Source organism: Hemiscyllium ocellatum, chromosome 37 (assembly GCF_020745735.1).
Source record: "Hemiscyllium ocellatum isolate sHemOce1 chromosome 37, sHemOce1.pat.X.cur, whole genome shotgun sequence".
NCBI lineage: Eukaryota > Metazoa > Chordata > Chondrichthyes > Orectolobiformes > Hemiscylliidae > Hemiscyllium > Hemiscyllium ocellatum.
In genome coordinates, this window is record NC_083437.1 from 24821353 (window position 1) to 24839146 (window position 17794).

The following is a 17794-nucleotide window of genomic DNA, read 5'->3' on the forward strand; positions in this document are numbered from 1 at the left end:
ACAGAGAAGATTGTAAAAGAGGGGGAGGTGTGGCATTGTTAGTCAAGGACAGTCTTACAATGGCAGAAAGGACATTTGAGAATTCGTCTACTGAGGTAGTATTAGATTAGATTAGATTACTTACAGTGTGGAAACAGGCCCTTCGCCCCAACAAGTCCATACCGACCCGCTGAAGCGCAACCCACCCATACCCCTACATTTACCTCTTATCTAACACTCTGGGCAATTTAGCATGGCCAATTCACCTGACCCGCACATCTTTGGATGGAGGAAACCCACACCTGGAGGAAACCCATGCAGACACGGGGAGAACATGTAAACTCGCCTGCGGTGGGAATTGAACCCGGGTCTCTGGCGCTGTGAGGCAGCAGTGCTAACCACTGTGCCACCGTGCTGCCCATCATGGGCTGAGGTAAAAACAAGCAAGGAAAGGTCACCCTGTTAGGAGTTTTCCATAGGCCTCCAAATAGTTCCAGTGATGTAGTGGAAAGGATAGCAAAGATGATTCTGGATAGGAGTGAGAGTAACAAGGGAGTTGTTATGGGGTCTTTAACTTTCCAAATATTGACAGGAAATACTATAGTTCAAGTACTTTAGGTGGGTCAGTTTTTGTCCAATGTGTGCAGGAGGGTTTCCTGACAGCATGTAGACAGACCAACAAGGGGCGAGGCCACATTGGATTTTATACTGGGTAATGAACCCAGCCAGGTATTAGATTTGGAGGTAGGTGAGCACTTTGGTGATAGTGACCACAATTCTGTTATATTTAGCAATGGAAAGGCATAGGTGTATATAAGAGCAGATAAATTGACATTTCAGGCAAAAGCCCTTCATCAGGAAGGGCTTTTGCCCAAAACGTCGATTTTCTTGCTTCTCAGATGCTGCCTGACCTGCTGTGCTTTTCTAGCACCAATCGAATCTGGACTCTGATCTTCAGCATCTGCTGTCCTCACTTTCGCATAGGTGTATATATCACAGGGCAAGAGTTACAGCTGGCGAAAAGGCAATTATGATGCAATTAGACAAGATTTAGGATACATAGGATGAGGAAGGAAACTGCAGGGGATGCGCACAATTAAAATGTGGAGCTTATTCAAGGAACAGCTACTGTGTTTCTTTGATAAGTATCTACTTGTCAGGCAGGGAGGAAGTGGTCGAGTAAGGGAGCCATGGTTTACTAATGAAGTGGAATCTCTTGTCAAGATGAGGAAGGCAGCTTATGTTAGGATGAGATGTGAAGGCTCAGTTAGGGCTCGAGAGTTACACGCTAGCCAGGAAGAACCTAGAGAATTAAGAAGAGCCAGAAGAGGACATGAGAAGTCACTGGCAGATAGGATGAAGGAAAACCCTAAAGCTTTCTCTGGGTATATCATGAATAAGGAATGAATAGAGTAAGTTTAAGGCCAATCAAGGACAGTAGTGGAAGGTTGTGCATGTAGTCCCAGGAGATAGGAGAAGCGCTAAATGAATATCTTTCGTCAGTATTCACACTGGATAAAGACAAAGCTGTCAAACAAAATACTGAGATATAGGCAACTGAACTAGATAGGATTGAGGTTCACAAGGAGGAGGTGTTAACAATTCTGGAAAGTGTGAAAATAGATAAATCCCCTGGGCCAGATGGGATTTATCCTAGGATTCTCTGGGAAGCAAGGGAAGAGATTGCAGAGCCTTTTGCTTTCATGTTTACGTCATCAATGTCTACTGGAACAGTGCCAGAAGACTGGAGGATAGTAAATGTTGTCCCCTTGTTCAAGAAGGGGAGTAGAGACGACCCTGGTACTTATAGACCAGTGACCCTTACTTCAGTTGTGGGCAAAGTGTTGGAAAAGATTGTAAGAGATAGGATTTATAATCATCTAGAAAGGAATAAGTTGATTAGGGATAGTCAACATGGTTTTGTGAAGGGTAGGTTGTGCCTCACAAACCTTATTGAGTTCCTTGAGAAGGCTACCAAACAGGTGGATGGGGGTAAAGTGGTTGATGCGATGTATTTGGATTTCAGTTAGGCCTTTGATAAGGTTCCCCATGGTAGATTACTGCACACAATACAGAGGCATTGAGGGTGATTTAGCAGTTTGGATCAGAGATTGGCTAGCTGAAAGAAGACAGAGGGTGGTGGTTGATGGGAAATGTTCATCCTGCAGTTCAGTTACTATTGGTGTTCTGTTTTGGGTTCACATTTTTATAAATAATCTGGATGAGGGCATAGAAGGATAGGTTAGTAAATTTGTCGATAACACTAAGGTCGGTGGAGTTGTGGACAGTGCCGAAGGATGTTGCAGGTTACAAAAGGACACAGATAAGCTGCAGAGCTAGGCTGAGAGGTGGCAAATGGAGTTTAATGTGGAAAAGTGCGAGGTGATTCACTATGGAAGGAGCAACAGGAATAAAGAGTACTGGGCTAATGGTAAGATTCTTGGAAGTGTAGATGAGCAGAGAGATCTTGGTGTCCATGTACGTAGATCCCTGAAAATTGCTATCAAGGTTGATAGGGTTGTTAAGACGGCATACAGGGTGTTAGTTTTTATTAGTAGAGGGATTGCGCTATGGAACCACAAGGTCATGTTGCAGCTGTACTAAACTCTGTTGTGGCCGCACTTGGACATGGAAGTTTTGGAAAGGGTTCAGAGATGATGTACTAGGATGTTGCCTGCTATGCAGGGAAGGTCTGACGAGAAAAGGCTGAAGGACTTGAGCTGCTTTAGTTGGAAAGAAGGTTGAGAGGTGACTTAATTGAGGCATATAAAGTAATCAGACGGTTACACAGTGAGAGCGTTTTTTTCTCAACTTTAAATTGAAGGGTGATAGATATAGGACAGATGTCAGAGATAGTTTCTTTAATCAGAATAGTAGAAACGTGGAATGACCTGCCTGTGACAATAGTAGATTTGCCAACTTTAAGGGCATTCAAATGGTCACTGCATAAACATATGGATGAAAATGGAATAGTGTAGGATTGATTGGCTTCAGAGTGGTTCCACATGTTGGCGCAACATCGAGGAAGGGCCTGTATTGTGCTGTAATGTTCCATGACACTATTCTGAGGAATTCCTTCAGCAATGTCTTGGAGCTGAAATGACTAGTCTCCAACAATCAAAACAATCTTCCTCAATACCAGGTTTGACTCCAACTACAGGACAATTTTCCCTCTGATTTGCATTGATTCCAGTTTTGCTAGGCCTCGTTGATGCCACAGTCTGCCAGATGCAGCCTTGATATCAAGGGTCATCAATCTCACTTCCCCTTTGGAATTCAGATCTTTTGTCCATGTTTGAACCAAGGCTGTAATAAGGTAAGGAGCAGAGTGGTTCTGGTGGAACCTAAACTAGATGGTTGAGTAATCCTTCCAGATCTAACCACAAACCTAAGAATGTGAATGTGCTTGTGCTTGAACAACAGTTTTATAACATCCAATTTGACAGCATATTTATTTAATCAGATTTATTAAATTGAAGTTATGACAATGAAACAAATCCAATTTTAAAAAAAACAACCAAAGCTTTACCATTGTACAAGAATTGTGGTTAACAAAAGCAATGACTACAAATAACATTGAGCAAAACTGCACTTGAAATCTAGTTCCAGCAATTAGAATAACAACTTCCAAAAAGTGGAGAGGAAAAAGTTGATATTGGTGAGGTTACAGTTTGATGCCTCAGCAGACACCAGATGAAGGGCTTTTGCCGGAAACATCGATTTTCCTGCTCCTTGGATGCTGCCTGACCTGCTGTGCTTTTCCAGCACCACTCTAATCTAGACACCAGATTGTTGAGAGCATTGCGATGTAAGGTTGAGATTTGATATGTTTTAATGTTAACAGTGAGAGAGGGGGAGGAAGAGAGGGAGACCAAGGAGTGACAATGGGAATTTGTTTGCGCTGGAAGAGTTTTACCATTGGACAAAGTAAACGTTAGTTTGATTTTGGTTTAGAAGACAGAGGAATTGATTTTTGGTTTTACTTAAGAAAACTTTAAAGCTTGGAAAGCTGCGTGTGTCAATTCACAGAAGCCATGGATGAAGTTATATATGAAAAACAGTATCTTCTGAACATCGATCATTCAGAACAGTTAGGAAATAGCTTACCACAAGTTGAAAGCTTCAGACTGCAAATGAGTGATTAGAGCCTTGGAAGGGTTATTGGAAACTGAGAAAGTCTAAGCTAAATCGTAACCAATCAGCGAAGAGGCTATCAAAATCTCAAAACTGGGAACTGAAAGAAACAGTTAAATCAAATTCAAGTTCTCCTTGTAATTCGAGTGAAGTGATGGTTTTGGAATAGATGTGATTGTACTTTACCATGCCTTTCAAATTGTATTATACATAAATAATTTTGTTTATTCTATTTAAGAAACTTAAAATGAGGCCAAATTGAATCAAACATACTAGTTTGAGTTCCTCAAGAGTAGGGTTGATGCAGGCATGCTTCAATTAGACAAAGTGAATGGTGATGATCCCCTAGGAATCTGTACACAGCTCAGAGAAACAGCACAGTAAATAGTGTCTATTAAATCACAAGTCCCCAAAGCTCTAAAATAAATACTCAAGTATTGTTCAAATTCCATTGTAAAGTTACTGTTGTAATGATTCCCATAAAGATTGAACTCTTTAAAAAGAATGAGATCTTCACATGATCAATTCAAATGAAATGGAAGTGCAAGGTTTGACTTAAAACTTTTTCTGCAACAAACCAACTAAAACCAACCTAACTTAAACATTCATCAACAGGTGAAGGTTAGTTCAAATAAAACAAAATTTTGCTCCAAACTGCTACTACAAAGATGCATTTTATGTCATTCTAAGTATTCATATTACGTGACACAGATTGGCACTATGTACAATCTTAGTCTTTCTAAATTGGTCATTATCGCATACAATCTTTCACTTGTCACTCAATTCTTTCTACCTTTTCTGTTACATTCCCTTGCAGTGCTCTTCCATCTCAAATTACCAGAGATAAATCTGACAAGGCATGTGTTTAACTATGAACCTCCTTTCAGTCAGCTCGAAATAGATTCAATTAAACAATGCAGAGGTTTCCTTCTTCAAATCCCTTCAAACCATCAGTTTGACACTGGCAACACAAGCAACAGTGGGTTATATCTAATTCATTACTACTGCTCTTTTCAAAGTCATGCTTCAAAACCAGGATCCATTCCAATCTGCCACACAGAAAACTGATGCATTCCTTCAGAACCTTGCTCGCTTTCACACATGTATTCTGTGTTCTGAATTGCCTGCCACTAAACATGCTCATAGTGGAGCCTACAATTAGCTTCATATTTGCCCTTTGCATCTTAAGGTTACCATGGGGATGGAAAGCTCAGTCATGTGGCCATTTCTTGGAAACAAAATGTTGTCATAATCAGAAACAAACTAGTCCTCTTTCAGAATACTCCGAAGTTCATTTTGATACTAAATGTGTCATTCCACAAAGGAAAGTACACACATTTCCCCAAAGCATGAGTCATCAGACTATTGAATTTGCTTCCAGAATCCTTTCAAATAATTCATTCCAGATAACGAGAACAAATAAAAATCTGGTTCTTTTGCCCGTCACTTTGAACCTCTGTCCTCTAGTCAATGATTCTTCATCCAGTGAAAACTACTTATTTAAGGTGTTCAAAATTATAAAGAATTTTGCTATCAATGTCAAATCTCCTTTTGGCCATCTCTGCTTGAAGTCATCAAACCTAACTTCTCTGGTATCGCCACACGACTTAAGTCCGGCATTCCTGATATAATGCAATAAATCACTTCTGCACACTCAAGATCTTGACATCCTTCATAAACTTAATTATATCTATAACAGCATTATAAGAATAGGCCTTGCATTCCCTCAAACTTGCTCTGCTGTTAACTAAGATCTTCCCTCAACTTCCCCTTTCTACACAATCGCCATATACCTCAATTTCAATACCTCAAGATATCAATTGATCTCACCAGCTTTGAACAGACTGAATGTCTGAGCATCTTTAATCCTCTGCAGAATTCCATTGATTCACAATATCATAGGTGGTAAATAATCAACCTCTTTTCTTGAAACTTACCTTGTTATAGACAAATTGGTCCTCAGCATCTAACCTGTCAAGCCTTTTTAGAATCTTAGACATTTCACCAAACTCACTTCATATAGGCCCATTCTGTTGAATCTCTTCTCATAGGCCAACCCTCTCATCCCAGTAAACAATCTAGTGAACCTTCATCGCTAAGACACATACATATGTGGAGTTGAAAACTGTACAGTATTCCACGCAAGATCTCAGCAAAGCCCTGTACAACAGGATTTCCTGTTTTCAATAACCAACATCCCATGTGGCTTCCTAACAGTTCACTCTACCTACATGTTGACTTTGTGATTTGTTACAAGCACACCCAAATCCCTCTGCAAAGCAACATTTCACAGAATATTGCAATCTGATGAGAAACTATTTTTTTCTTTTCTTCTTATCAAGCAAACCACATTATATTTTGTCCCTTTTAGTACATTTACCAGCTTCTTTGCCCACTGAACTATCCTTATCCCTCTGCTGTTTCCTGTTCTTTTTGCAGTTTACTTTCCATTCTACCTTTGTAACATGAGCAAATTTTGTTACATTATATAATATTCAGTCACATCATTTAAGCTAATAGCATACTGTCAGATACATATATCTAAAATCTCAGCATGGATACTTGCAGCATCCATTTAGTAACAGCCTGACAACCCAAACAATGTTTATTCTTGCTTTCTGTCCTTATTAATCTTCCACCTTTGTTAATATAGTGCCACCAACCACACAAGACTTCATCTTGTACAAGCTTATTGAATGCTGATTAAAGAAGTGGAATGCAAAATCTGCCAGCACACCAGCTCCATCACCTCCATCCAGAGCCCCAAACAGTCCTTCCAGGTGAGACAGGGGTTCATCCGTCTCTCTTCCAACCCAGTTTACTGCATCGGGTGCTCCTGATGTGGTCTTCTCTACAAAGACTCAGTCATAGAGATGTACAGCACGAAAACAGACCCTTCGGTCCAACTTGATCCATGTTGACCAGATATCCCAATCCAATCTAGTCCCATCTGCCTGCATATGGCCCATACCCCTCCAAACCCTTCCTATTCATATACCCATCCAAATGCCTTTTAAATGTTGCAATTGTACCAGCCTCCACCACTTCATCTGGCAGCTCATTCCATACACGTACCACCCTCTGCGTGAAAACGTTGCCCCTTAGGTCTCTTATATTTTTCTCCTCTTACCCTAAACCTATGCCCTCTAGTTCTGGACTCCCCCACCCAGGAAAAAGCCTTTGTCTATTTATCTTATCCATGCCCCTCACAATTTTGTAAACCTCTAAAGGTCACCCCTCAGCCTCCGATGCTCCAGGGAAAACAGGCCTCGCCTATTCAACCTCTCCCTATAGCTCAAATCCTCCAATCCTGGCAACACCCTTGTGAAATTTGAAAAGGTTCAGAAAAGATTTACAACATCTTTCCGATAGGAAGGAGACCAGAATTGCATGCAATATTCCAACAGTCGCCTAACCAATGTCCTATACAGCTGCAACATGACCTCCCACCTCCTGTACTCAATACTCTGACCAATAAAGGAAAGCTTACCAAACACCTTTTTCACTATCCTATCTACCTGTGACTCTACTTTCAAGGAGCTATGAGCCTGCACTCCAAGGTCTCTTTGTTCAGTAGCACTCCCTAGGACCTTACCATTAAATGTACAAGTCCTGCTAAGATTTGCTTTCCCAAAATACAGCACTTCATATTTATCTAAATTAACTCCATCTGCCACTTATACATCACGGAGACCAAATGTAAACTTAGGGAATGGTTCACCGAGCATCTTAGCCAGGCCTGCAGGGTCTGACCGGACCTCCCAGTTACCACCCATTTTAATTCCCCTTCCCACTCCCTTTCCAACATGACCATCCTCGGCCTCCTCCATTGCCACAACGAACCAAACCACAAATCGGAGGAATACTACCTCATCTCCCGCCTGGGCAGCCTCCAGCCCTGAGGACTCAACATCGAGTTCTCCAATTTCAAATAACCTCCCTTTCTAGCCCCTGCCCCACCTTTCCAGCCACTTACTGGATTAATTCCTCCCATTGGTCAATCAGGTTGTACCCTCTCCCTGTCTTCATCTATCCCCACTTCACCACCCTGCCACGCCCCCCACCCCCTTTATCTGCAGCTCCCCCTTTACCCACCCAAGTCCTGAAGAAGGGTTACATCCGAAATGGTGACTTCTCCACCTCCTGATGCTGTGTTCTTCCAGCCTTTTGCTTGTCTACTAGCGAACCAAAAGCACACATCCAATGATTCTACTTTGCCCATCATAGCAATGGTTTTCTTTGTCTCTCTCTCTCTTTCTCTCTTAATAAAGCCAAGGATCAAGTATGCTTAATAAAACCAAGAAGCCTGGATGCTAGAAATCTGAAACAACAACACATTTCTAGAGAAACTCTGCTTTCACTGCACGCATGCTGCTGAATCTGCTAAGTCAACATTTCAAGTCTAGTGATCCTTCATCTGATGAAGGGCACTGGACCTGAAATGTTGACTGTTTACCCCACACATGCTACCAGATCTGCTGAGTTTTCTCCAGCAATTTGCTTGTTTCAATATGCTTTAGTAGGTTTCTCAACTTATTCTGCCATCTTCAAAAAGTGTATATACACCAATTCAAAAGTGTATAATTCAATTTAATTTACCTCTCAATCTCCTGATCAAAATATATCACTTCGCATTTGTCTGTTAAAATGAATCTGCCATTTTTCTCCCCAGGATGGTACGAATGTGGAATGAGCTGCCAGAGGAAGTGGTGGAGGCTGGTACAATTGCAACATTTAAGGAGGTACTTGGATGGGTATATGAATAAGAAGGGTTTGGAGGGAAATGGGCCAGGTGCTGGCAGGTGGGACTAGATTGGGTTGGGATATTTGGTTGGCATGGACGGGTTGGACCGAAGATCTGTTTCTATGCTGTACATCTGACTCTTTGTCTATTCAAGACTATAATAGTCCTCATTATTTGCTAAATTTTCACATCATTTTCTGACTGCAAGCTTTGAAATTGTGCCCTGTATAGCTCCCAAGTTAAATCATTAACACGTGAGAATTGTAGTCCTAACAATGATCTGGAAGAATATCACTGTATACTTCTCCATTGTGAATAACAAATCAATCATTATGATGTGCGTTCTGTATTGCATATTTTGAATCTATACCCATCACCACTTTTCTAATCACATGGGCTTTAAATTTGTAAACATAATTATTGTGTGTCAAACTACTTTTTGAAAGTTCATATCCCCAGCTACCTTGTTTCAAAACTTCAAAAGAACGCAAGTCAAATGACTTGCCTTGAATAAATTCAAACCTGACTCATTAAATTAATTAGTACAGGTTAACTAATGGGATCAGACAGTTGAGGGATATTAATAAAGTAATTTCACAATGACAGAAATGGCAAACTTATTAACTTAGGTACATTTTGGCCTTGGAGATGGTGGTGGTGCTGCATACTTACACTAGACTAATACTGAGTTAACAGAATTTGAGTCAGAGTCTTTCTAGATGGATCAACTGAAACAGAATGCTTGCCTTTGCTCATTCCTGCATTTGTAGTCATAGAGCTGTACAGTACGGAAATAGACCCTTCAGTCCAACTCATCCATGTCAACCAGATATCCTAAATTAATCTAGTCCCATTTGCCAGCATTTGGCCCATATATCTCTAAACCCTTCCTATTCTTATACTGATCGAGATGCCTTTCAAATGTTGTCATTGAATCAGCATTCACCACTTCCTCTGGCAGCTCATTCCATACATGCACTGCCCTCTGCATGAAAGAGTTGCCCCTGAGGTCCCTTCTAAATCTTATCCCTCAACTTAAACTCTTCCTGTCTAGTTTTGGAGTCCCCTACCCTGTGGAAAAGACTTGGCTATTCACCCTATCTCTGCTTCATGATTTTATGAACCACTATGAAGTTATTCCTTTGCCTCTGATGCTCCATGGAAAATAGTTCCAAACCATTCAGCCACTCCCTAAAGCTCAAACACTCCAATCTGCCAGCATCCTTGGAAATCTTTTCTGAACCCTTTCAAGTTTCACAATGTCTTTCCTATGGCAGGGAGATCAGAATTGCAGGCAGCATTCTAAGAGGCCTAATCAATGGTTTGTACGATTGCAACATAACATCCCAACTCCTATATTCAATGCACTGACCAATAAAGACAATCATACCAAACACCTCCTCACTATTTTATCTACCTGCGACTCCACTTTTAAGGAAGTGTGAACCTGCACTCCAAGGTCTTTTTCATTCAGCAACACTCCCCAGGACCTTACCATTAAGTGTATATGTGCTGTCCTGATGTGCCTTGCCAAAATGCAGCACTTCACATTTATCCAAATTAAACTCCATCTGGCACACCTTGACCCACCAGATCATGGCCTTATTGTACTCTGAGCTAACCTTGGCTCTTCATTACACCACCAATTTTGGCGTCCTCTGTAACCTACAAACTATATCTAAATTAATGACTGTTGCACAAACTAGCCTATTTCCTAGAATATACATTAAGGAAGTCTAATTATGATTACAGTGATTAAGAGGAGCAATGAGGGTGGAGAAAGTCCAGAATGAGGAACAATAACTTTAAAATTGAAGTTGGTCTTTCAAGGGAAAACAAGATAACAGATCTAGAACATAGCCTCCCCAAAAAGCTTATCTTTTCTTAGCAGTCAAGAGAAGGGCAGGAAGGAGGAAAGCAAATATCAGAATTAAATTGATTTCAGTCATTTTGGTGGGTAAAGATGTTAGAAGTATAATACCAAACACTGATAACTGGAATAAGGACAGATCAGCACAATCTAACTGAATGGCAGAGCAAGCTTGGAGGGGCTGACAGTTCTCTTCACATTCCCATAAATGGTTCAGTACTGTTTCTTTCTGCCTGCTAAATGTAATTCAAGAAACTAAAAAAAACCTTCTGTTTTGTGCAACAATAGACTCTAAATAGGGATTGGATTTTCAAAGGGAGTTCAGTCACATATGATTTGTATGTTACTACCAGTTTGCACTTTGTTTTTTAACTTACTTGTTTTTCCTTATTACTTCTTGCTAAATGTAATTTTCTTTCAGAATAGGAAGTGCATTCTCAATACTTGGCATCTATATTTTGTGTCAGTAAATAGATGACTGTTCAGCCTCTGCATAGAGCATGAACTCAAATCATTGAGGTAATTCAGATGTGAGTTGGTTGACTTGCATGGGCAAATTAACAACACTGGATAATTTCACCAGTATCTACGTTAATGCAGTTTAAGTCTCATTTGTTCCAGTTAGTATTTTTATTCCTCTTTATGAAAACCATTGGTTTTTAATGAGCATGTGAATCCAGAAATGCTAACATTTCAGATTTTCATTGACCTCAGATTCCTAATCATGGCTAGGATTTTTATAAAACAGAACTAATAAAACCTTCCAGCGAGAATACGACTCTAAATTGGAATTGAAGCAAAGTTCTCCACATTGAGGTTTAAAATCACCAATGCATTGGGCAGTCAATTGCAAATGACAAATGCATCAATTACTATTTCAAATGTTGGGCATTACTATGCTAACAGAGTATTGATTAAAACTGAATTCTGCTCGGGCTCATGCAACGCCAATGTCTGAAGAAAAGCTCCCAGAAGATGTCGATTTTTTCCACCCTCTTTTGGTGCAATTTCACTATTTTTTGAATGTAACTTGCGAATTCTGAAACAATTTATAAGCAATACCAGATACAACCTATTCAGTTCAAGAACAATTTAACAGCAGCGGCTTCAAAAGAAAACTTACGATGCCGCCGCAAAAATGAAGTCAATGAAAGATAGACCTCAGAATGCTGTAACGCAAGGGCAAGCATAATCCAACAGCGTCAAACTGTGAAGGGCGATTGTAATCGGACACCAGAAATTGCACACATGGGAGATGCTACTTTTCCCACATGATAGTCTGATAATAGAAAACTGCAGCATCTGCAAACGCGAGGTAAATTAATCATCCGCTTTATTGTGACCTTTTGCATTTTAATTCCATACAAGGTATTATCTAAATAAATTGACAATTTTGCACCTTTGATAACCCTTTATGGGACCCCATGATGCTGACGAGCAAGTCAGTGCCCCATTCACACTTTTGAATAAGTTAAAATCACATCCATATTTTCCGTATACATTGGGATTAAATATAAAAATGGTTGATGTCAAGTTAATGAATTAGAGAACTCATTACCACTTATACATCGCCACATGGTGGCGACAGTCGCGAGAATTAGCTCATGTTATTGATATTTCAGTTCTTGCTCAATAACTAATTTAATCGTTACTCTGTCGATACAGATATTTGAAGAGAAATAAAACTATTAGCATCTATTAAGTGACAAGAAAACAGCAATCCCCTTCCGTAAGAACTCCTACAAACAAGCTTTGAACAGCCCTGCCAATGAGGAAACAAAGTTCCGCGTGGCAATCTATTTAATAGCCAATATAAAGCCATCCTTGCCAGGATATGAAGTTTAAAGAAAAAGAAAGGCAAACCAGGGGATGCCAATTGTAGTCACTAAACAGTAGAAGGGGATACAAATTGCACAAGTCAAATCATTAAACATGCAACAGTCCCAAGTCTTTGATTAACAGCACAGACCATAACCACCAAAGCAACAATTAGAGTGAATGGAGTTTATTTTCGAAGTTTCTGAGAACAGGTACGTGTCATCCTCACCGAGATTTAATACCAAATCAGCACTGCACAATCTGCGCCCCATCAAATAACCATTCTAGCAAGTACACTCAACATTTTCCAGTTCTAGGGCTTAATGTTAAGCTAATTTACTTCAATAATATTCATTTAAATAACCTATTCCAACTATTTACAACATCAAAATGAACAATACGTTCACATTGCCAAATCTAACTCCACAAGAGGGGAAAGAAGTCCCATAAAGTGGACGTTTTCAGGAAGGAATAGGACTGAGGTTTACAACAAGCCAGCTGAACATTGAAACTCAAGTCAAAACCATTCAATTGCTTTGGACCAGGTTTACAGTTTAGATCCAGTTCTATTCATAGGTAGCTCAGTAAATGGCTCACTCTTTTAAAGAGATGAATCCCTTACAATAATGGCAAACTAGGATGATAAACATAAGTTATTGTGTTTTGTCACAATCAAACAGTGGATGAAGGCTTGACTATGAAAACTGTCATTTAATTGGTTACATTGACAAATTCAGAAAAGAAATGCAAAAAGGCCAGGAAGGTATGGATGAAGGAGATGAAATGTTTCAAAATGATTCCATCCATGTACTGAAATATACGGATATGAATTAAGAATTTAAGTAACTTGCTCTTATTATGCAGAAATAGTAATATTTAGAAGTCAAGGAGTTAAGTACTTCTGTTCAGTTTGCCAAATCACAGTCCATTCTTGGGGGAAAAAAAAACAATACAGCTGTTTGATTTACTTATAGGAATATCTGTGCAATACCTTAGTGTAATTACTTTAGTTTTAGAGTATGAAAGTCTTTCTCCAGATCTCTTCAGTTTAATGATACATCAAATGTAAATACTTGCACAACAAAAAGGGTAAATTTAATAATTCTAGCTACCACAACATTTAATACAAGGAACAGGCTTGTTGGACCAAATTATAACATCCATTTTTACAAATTTTAGTCAGTGCCAAGATGATGGATTTAAAACTTTTTAATTTTTGCATGAGCATTGCCATTATTCCTTGGGAAACTGCAAAACTAAAGTTCTTTCTGCTGAACCAGACAAATTGTCCTTTTATTTGTAGGTTCCTCCAATTGGAGCATTAGCTGTTGCATTAGTGTCATTTTTACCCGATTAAAACCACCATTTATTATGGCCTGAGATACTCAATCATGACATTTGAAGCAGAATGTTCAGGTGACAGGATAGTATACCCTCAGTCCTATACAAATACATATTGTCATTAAAACAATTTTGAGAGAGTGGAAGTTTTCAGTTATTTGAAAGATGCACCCATGTTAAGTTTGCGGGATTGTATAGCTTTCAACAGACAAGTATTTGATTATGTACAAAAATAGAATCTACATTCCCAGAACTTCACCCACTCAAATTGTTTAACTGGACTGCTAATAATGTGAAGATGGTACATTACCACAAAACTAAGGCAAAAAATAATCAGAGGCTGAGTTATCAAGCTGCTGAAATAATCCAGATGAACTCCAGCTTAAAATTAGCTGGGATGAAGCTTACAAAATTGATATGCTAAAGAATGAGAAAATATATAATTGTCAAACTAGAAGGTGGAGGGCACTTAAAAAATCAACTGTGCACAATTATTTTGAAGGTTAAGAACACCAGTTTTACGTCAACATTTCCAAACCAGTGCATTACTGATGGTGACTTTCTACACTATGGTCAGATTTCAATACTGACAATATGGAAGGCCCATTATTTTAACATGGATATATCACAGGGATTGTATGCAGTCTCAAACAATCAAATAAAAATTGAATTCATACATGCTAAACTAATAAAGGGCAAAAGACTGCAAACAACATTTTTTGTACCAAGCCACACCATTTGTGGACGGAATAGGGGTGCTGTGACTGGAATATCCTGCTCGAGACACAAAAGCTTATAAGCTCAGGTGTCTGTGGGGTTACCTGGTCTGGATCTTTCACATCCAGAAGTACTATCACTGAAGCAACATTCCATATGAAGTTGCAGCTGGTTAATTTATTAGAACACTTCTAAAAATTATTGTATTTCATAAATAACATTTCCTTTTGATCAGGACTTTGAGGTATGCTTTGTTTTAAAATTATTTGCAGAAGGATTCTAAGGATTATAATTGATGTTATATGCAAAATTTACATAACAGAAGCACCAAAGTCCATTATTCATAGTCAGCGAATCATTCACTGCCATGTATTTCCATTCTGCACAACCTCTAGGCAGACTCCATCTAGATTCTTTCTAGGGCCACTGTGTAGATATTAAGCTCAACAATTCAGAAAAAAGGTTAAAGTCAAGATGGTCCTGATCAACTATGGTTGTCCAAAGTTTATGTTTGGTGTAAGTAATGGTTTAGCGATTGGAAAATCCAGTTTTCAAATTATAAATGTAATCCAACTTTTCAGAAATGAAGAGCATCCTACATGGATTTTAGAATAACTTACACCCACATACAACACTGGCAGTATTAAAGATATTGAATACAGCCCAGTGAAATAATGATTCTGTACAGGTCACAATAATCCAGCCCTACAGCAACTTCAGTTTAGAGAATGAAATCAATCAAGTTTTACGTTCATAACTTTCAGTGCAGAATGAATACACCATGCCAAACAGCTCAAACTGTTTCAGCGATTGCTTATTTACTTACAGCAGTTTAATCAGATTCAAATTGTTTACATTAAAGACCTGTAGAAACCCAGAATGGCCAGTGATCCCGTCAAATAAATAACATGAACACACTTAGTAAATAAACCATTCTATTATCCCATTTTATAATCATTAACAGCTACCATACATATTTCAGAAGATATAATTTTTGTTTCTCTTTCAAAGATGCTGCAGTGTTAGTCTCCTCCAGGGAGGTGAAGGCTCTTGATTTGTAAGGCAAGCTGCTTGCATAGTAGTCAACATCATGGTGGGTTTCTGCACCAGGTGAAAAATCCTCAATGTTTTGACAATTTCATCTGATGGTACTGTTCTGTACAACACCAATGCTGAGGGCTTGACAATATGTACATGAACAAAGCCCTCTGGCACCCTAGAAAAAATAGGGTTAAGGGCAATTGCTGTAGGTACAGGCAGAGTCCATTTTATAGGTATCAGTTCATCAGCTCACAGAACTATCACCTTCACCGTCTCGTTCAAATTCATCAGTGATTTCATCTGTGTTCCCTGAGTCACTACTTGCTGCAGAACTGAATGATGGAGATTTTCTGTTGGGTTGGGAAGAGGAGCAAGGGAAGAAATAGGGAAGAGAAACAGAAATTTCAAATTAAGTCAACTCAACACAAAATCAGGCAATGAGATCATATTCTTAAAGCACAAAAGAGGCCACTTGCCCCAGCATTTGAAAAAACCAGAACCTACTCCTGTGCAATTCCGCCCCCCCCCCCCCCCCATTCAAATATAATCCAATTTCCTTTTGAGAGCTTCTACTGAATCAGCTTCCACCAGCTACTCAGACAAAACACCCAGAATTTCTAATGTTGATTCATGCACAATTTGACTAAACAGTACAGTAGTTTAAGACAGATACCAAGAATTGCAAGTCTGTGGAATTTGTTTTGGTTGATTTATGTTGCGGTTCTCCTTAGATCCCACAAACACTATCACAATTTCCCTCCTCATTATCTTTAGTTGCTTGAACAATTTAAACAGTGGAATCTCATTTTTGGGTGGTTAAATTTAAATTATTTGGAAAGAGTCAAATATAATTTTTTTCTCAAAAAAAAGTTATTGAGCTCCAAACATTAACTGTTTGGAGATAGAGATACAAATGCTGGCATATGTCTTTTTTTTTTACCCCTAACACTTTGTATTTTCAGATCTCCAACATCAGCAATGCTTTGCGTCAGCAGCCCCCCCCCGCCCTTTCTTGTGCTATTTCTCCCTGAATCCAATTTTCTGTCTATTCTTCTTTCTGTACTTGATAGAATTAATTCATTCTATTCCTCAGCTGTTCTTTGTTTTGTCCACCTCTTTGATTCTTGAATGTCATTGTTTATAAGTGATTTTGCTCTTGCAAAATATTCACACTGGCTTACACGTTAAAACACCACTTGGTACAGCTCTAAAAACAGACACAGCAGTCTAAGAATCCGGAAGCGGGCTCAAGTAAACATGAAACATTTCTTCTTACCTCCCTCCTGATTGTTTAATGAGCCGCCGACAGGTTTCCATTTGCACATCGAGGCCACGCTTCATGCTGCACATTTCCATGTATTCATGGAGGTGGCGGTTCATATCGCTTTTGGCACTGGTCAACTCCAGCTAAAGCAAAAGAAAAATGCAAATGATTGAAGTGCAGTGAGTGGGTAGTTGCGAAAGAAGAGATAACTCAAGCATCGAGAGAGAAGTAGACAGTGGCACAGCAAGTGGTTACAAAGCACACAATTACTGTTCAGAAATTATTTAACATCAGGTCATGTCTAATGCAAACTGAACAAGATCTCACCTCTATTTGGTCAATGGTTTCCTGATACTCCTTTTCTCTAGTTTTGAAGAGCGATTCAGTTTCTTTAATAACTGTTTCCAAAGTTTCATCCTTTTGAGTAAAACAGTAGTACATTTTAACTACTCCAATATCTATAAATATGAAAAATACCCTGTAGAAAGCAAACATATACACTCTGTGCCCCAGTATTTGAGACCAGATGAGACAAACATTAACAAGTTACCCTTCATGAAGATTGAGATCAGCATGATCAACATAAACAACTCACTTATAGACTGACATCTGCAAGAAAATATGCTTCTGAACTGACAATTGTGATTGGTTGGTGGTTATTGATTGTGTGACATCGTCTGTATACAAACAGAGATTTAGTGCTGAGACTGAAAAGTGACAGGAGCTCATTTAGGATAAAAATGCTTCCCCTATCTACAACCTACCAATTCTGCCACTATTTAGAGAGACCTGAACCATTGGGAAGGACACATTTTGTACTAGGAGTCTAAGGAATCAAGCACCAATGAAGATGGAATGACATTACCCATAACTGGCAGTGTTACAC

The 17794-nt window shown here is 39.2% G+C and overlaps 1 protein-coding gene and 1 long non-coding RNA gene across 5 annotated transcripts in view; one reads left to right on the plus strand and one right to left on the minus strand.

Annotated features, from left to right (window-relative positions):
• The first annotated feature begins 6848 nt into the window (after positions 1 to 6848).
• LOC132833829 (uncharacterized) overlaps positions 6849 to 17794 on the plus strand; it is a 32758-nt gene continuing 21812 nt past the window's right edge. The window contains exons 1-2 of the long non-coding RNA XR_009647113.1: positions 6849 to 6893; positions 8786 to 8855. This is a non-coding gene — a long non-coding RNA (uncharacterized LOC132833829). The remainder of the gene's footprint in view (positions 6894 to 8785; positions 8856 to 17794) is intronic.
• Positions 12717 to 17794, minus strand: part of iffo2b (intermediate filament family orphan 2b) — a 40378-nt gene continuing 35300 nt past the window's right edge. For all 4 annotated transcript variants that reach the window (XM_060852460.1, XM_060852458.1, XM_060852459.1 and 1 more), the window contains 3 exons: positions 17236 to 17325; positions 16921 to 17051; positions 12717 to 15994 (listed from right to left, as the gene is read on the minus strand). In XM_060852460.1, the coding sequence (XP_060708443.1) occupies positions 15889 to 15994; positions 16921 to 17051; positions 17236 to 17325 (327 nt within the window). In that variant the 3' untranslated portion in view covers positions 12717 to 15888. The remainder of the gene's footprint in view (positions 15995 to 16920; positions 17052 to 17235; positions 17326 to 17794) is intronic.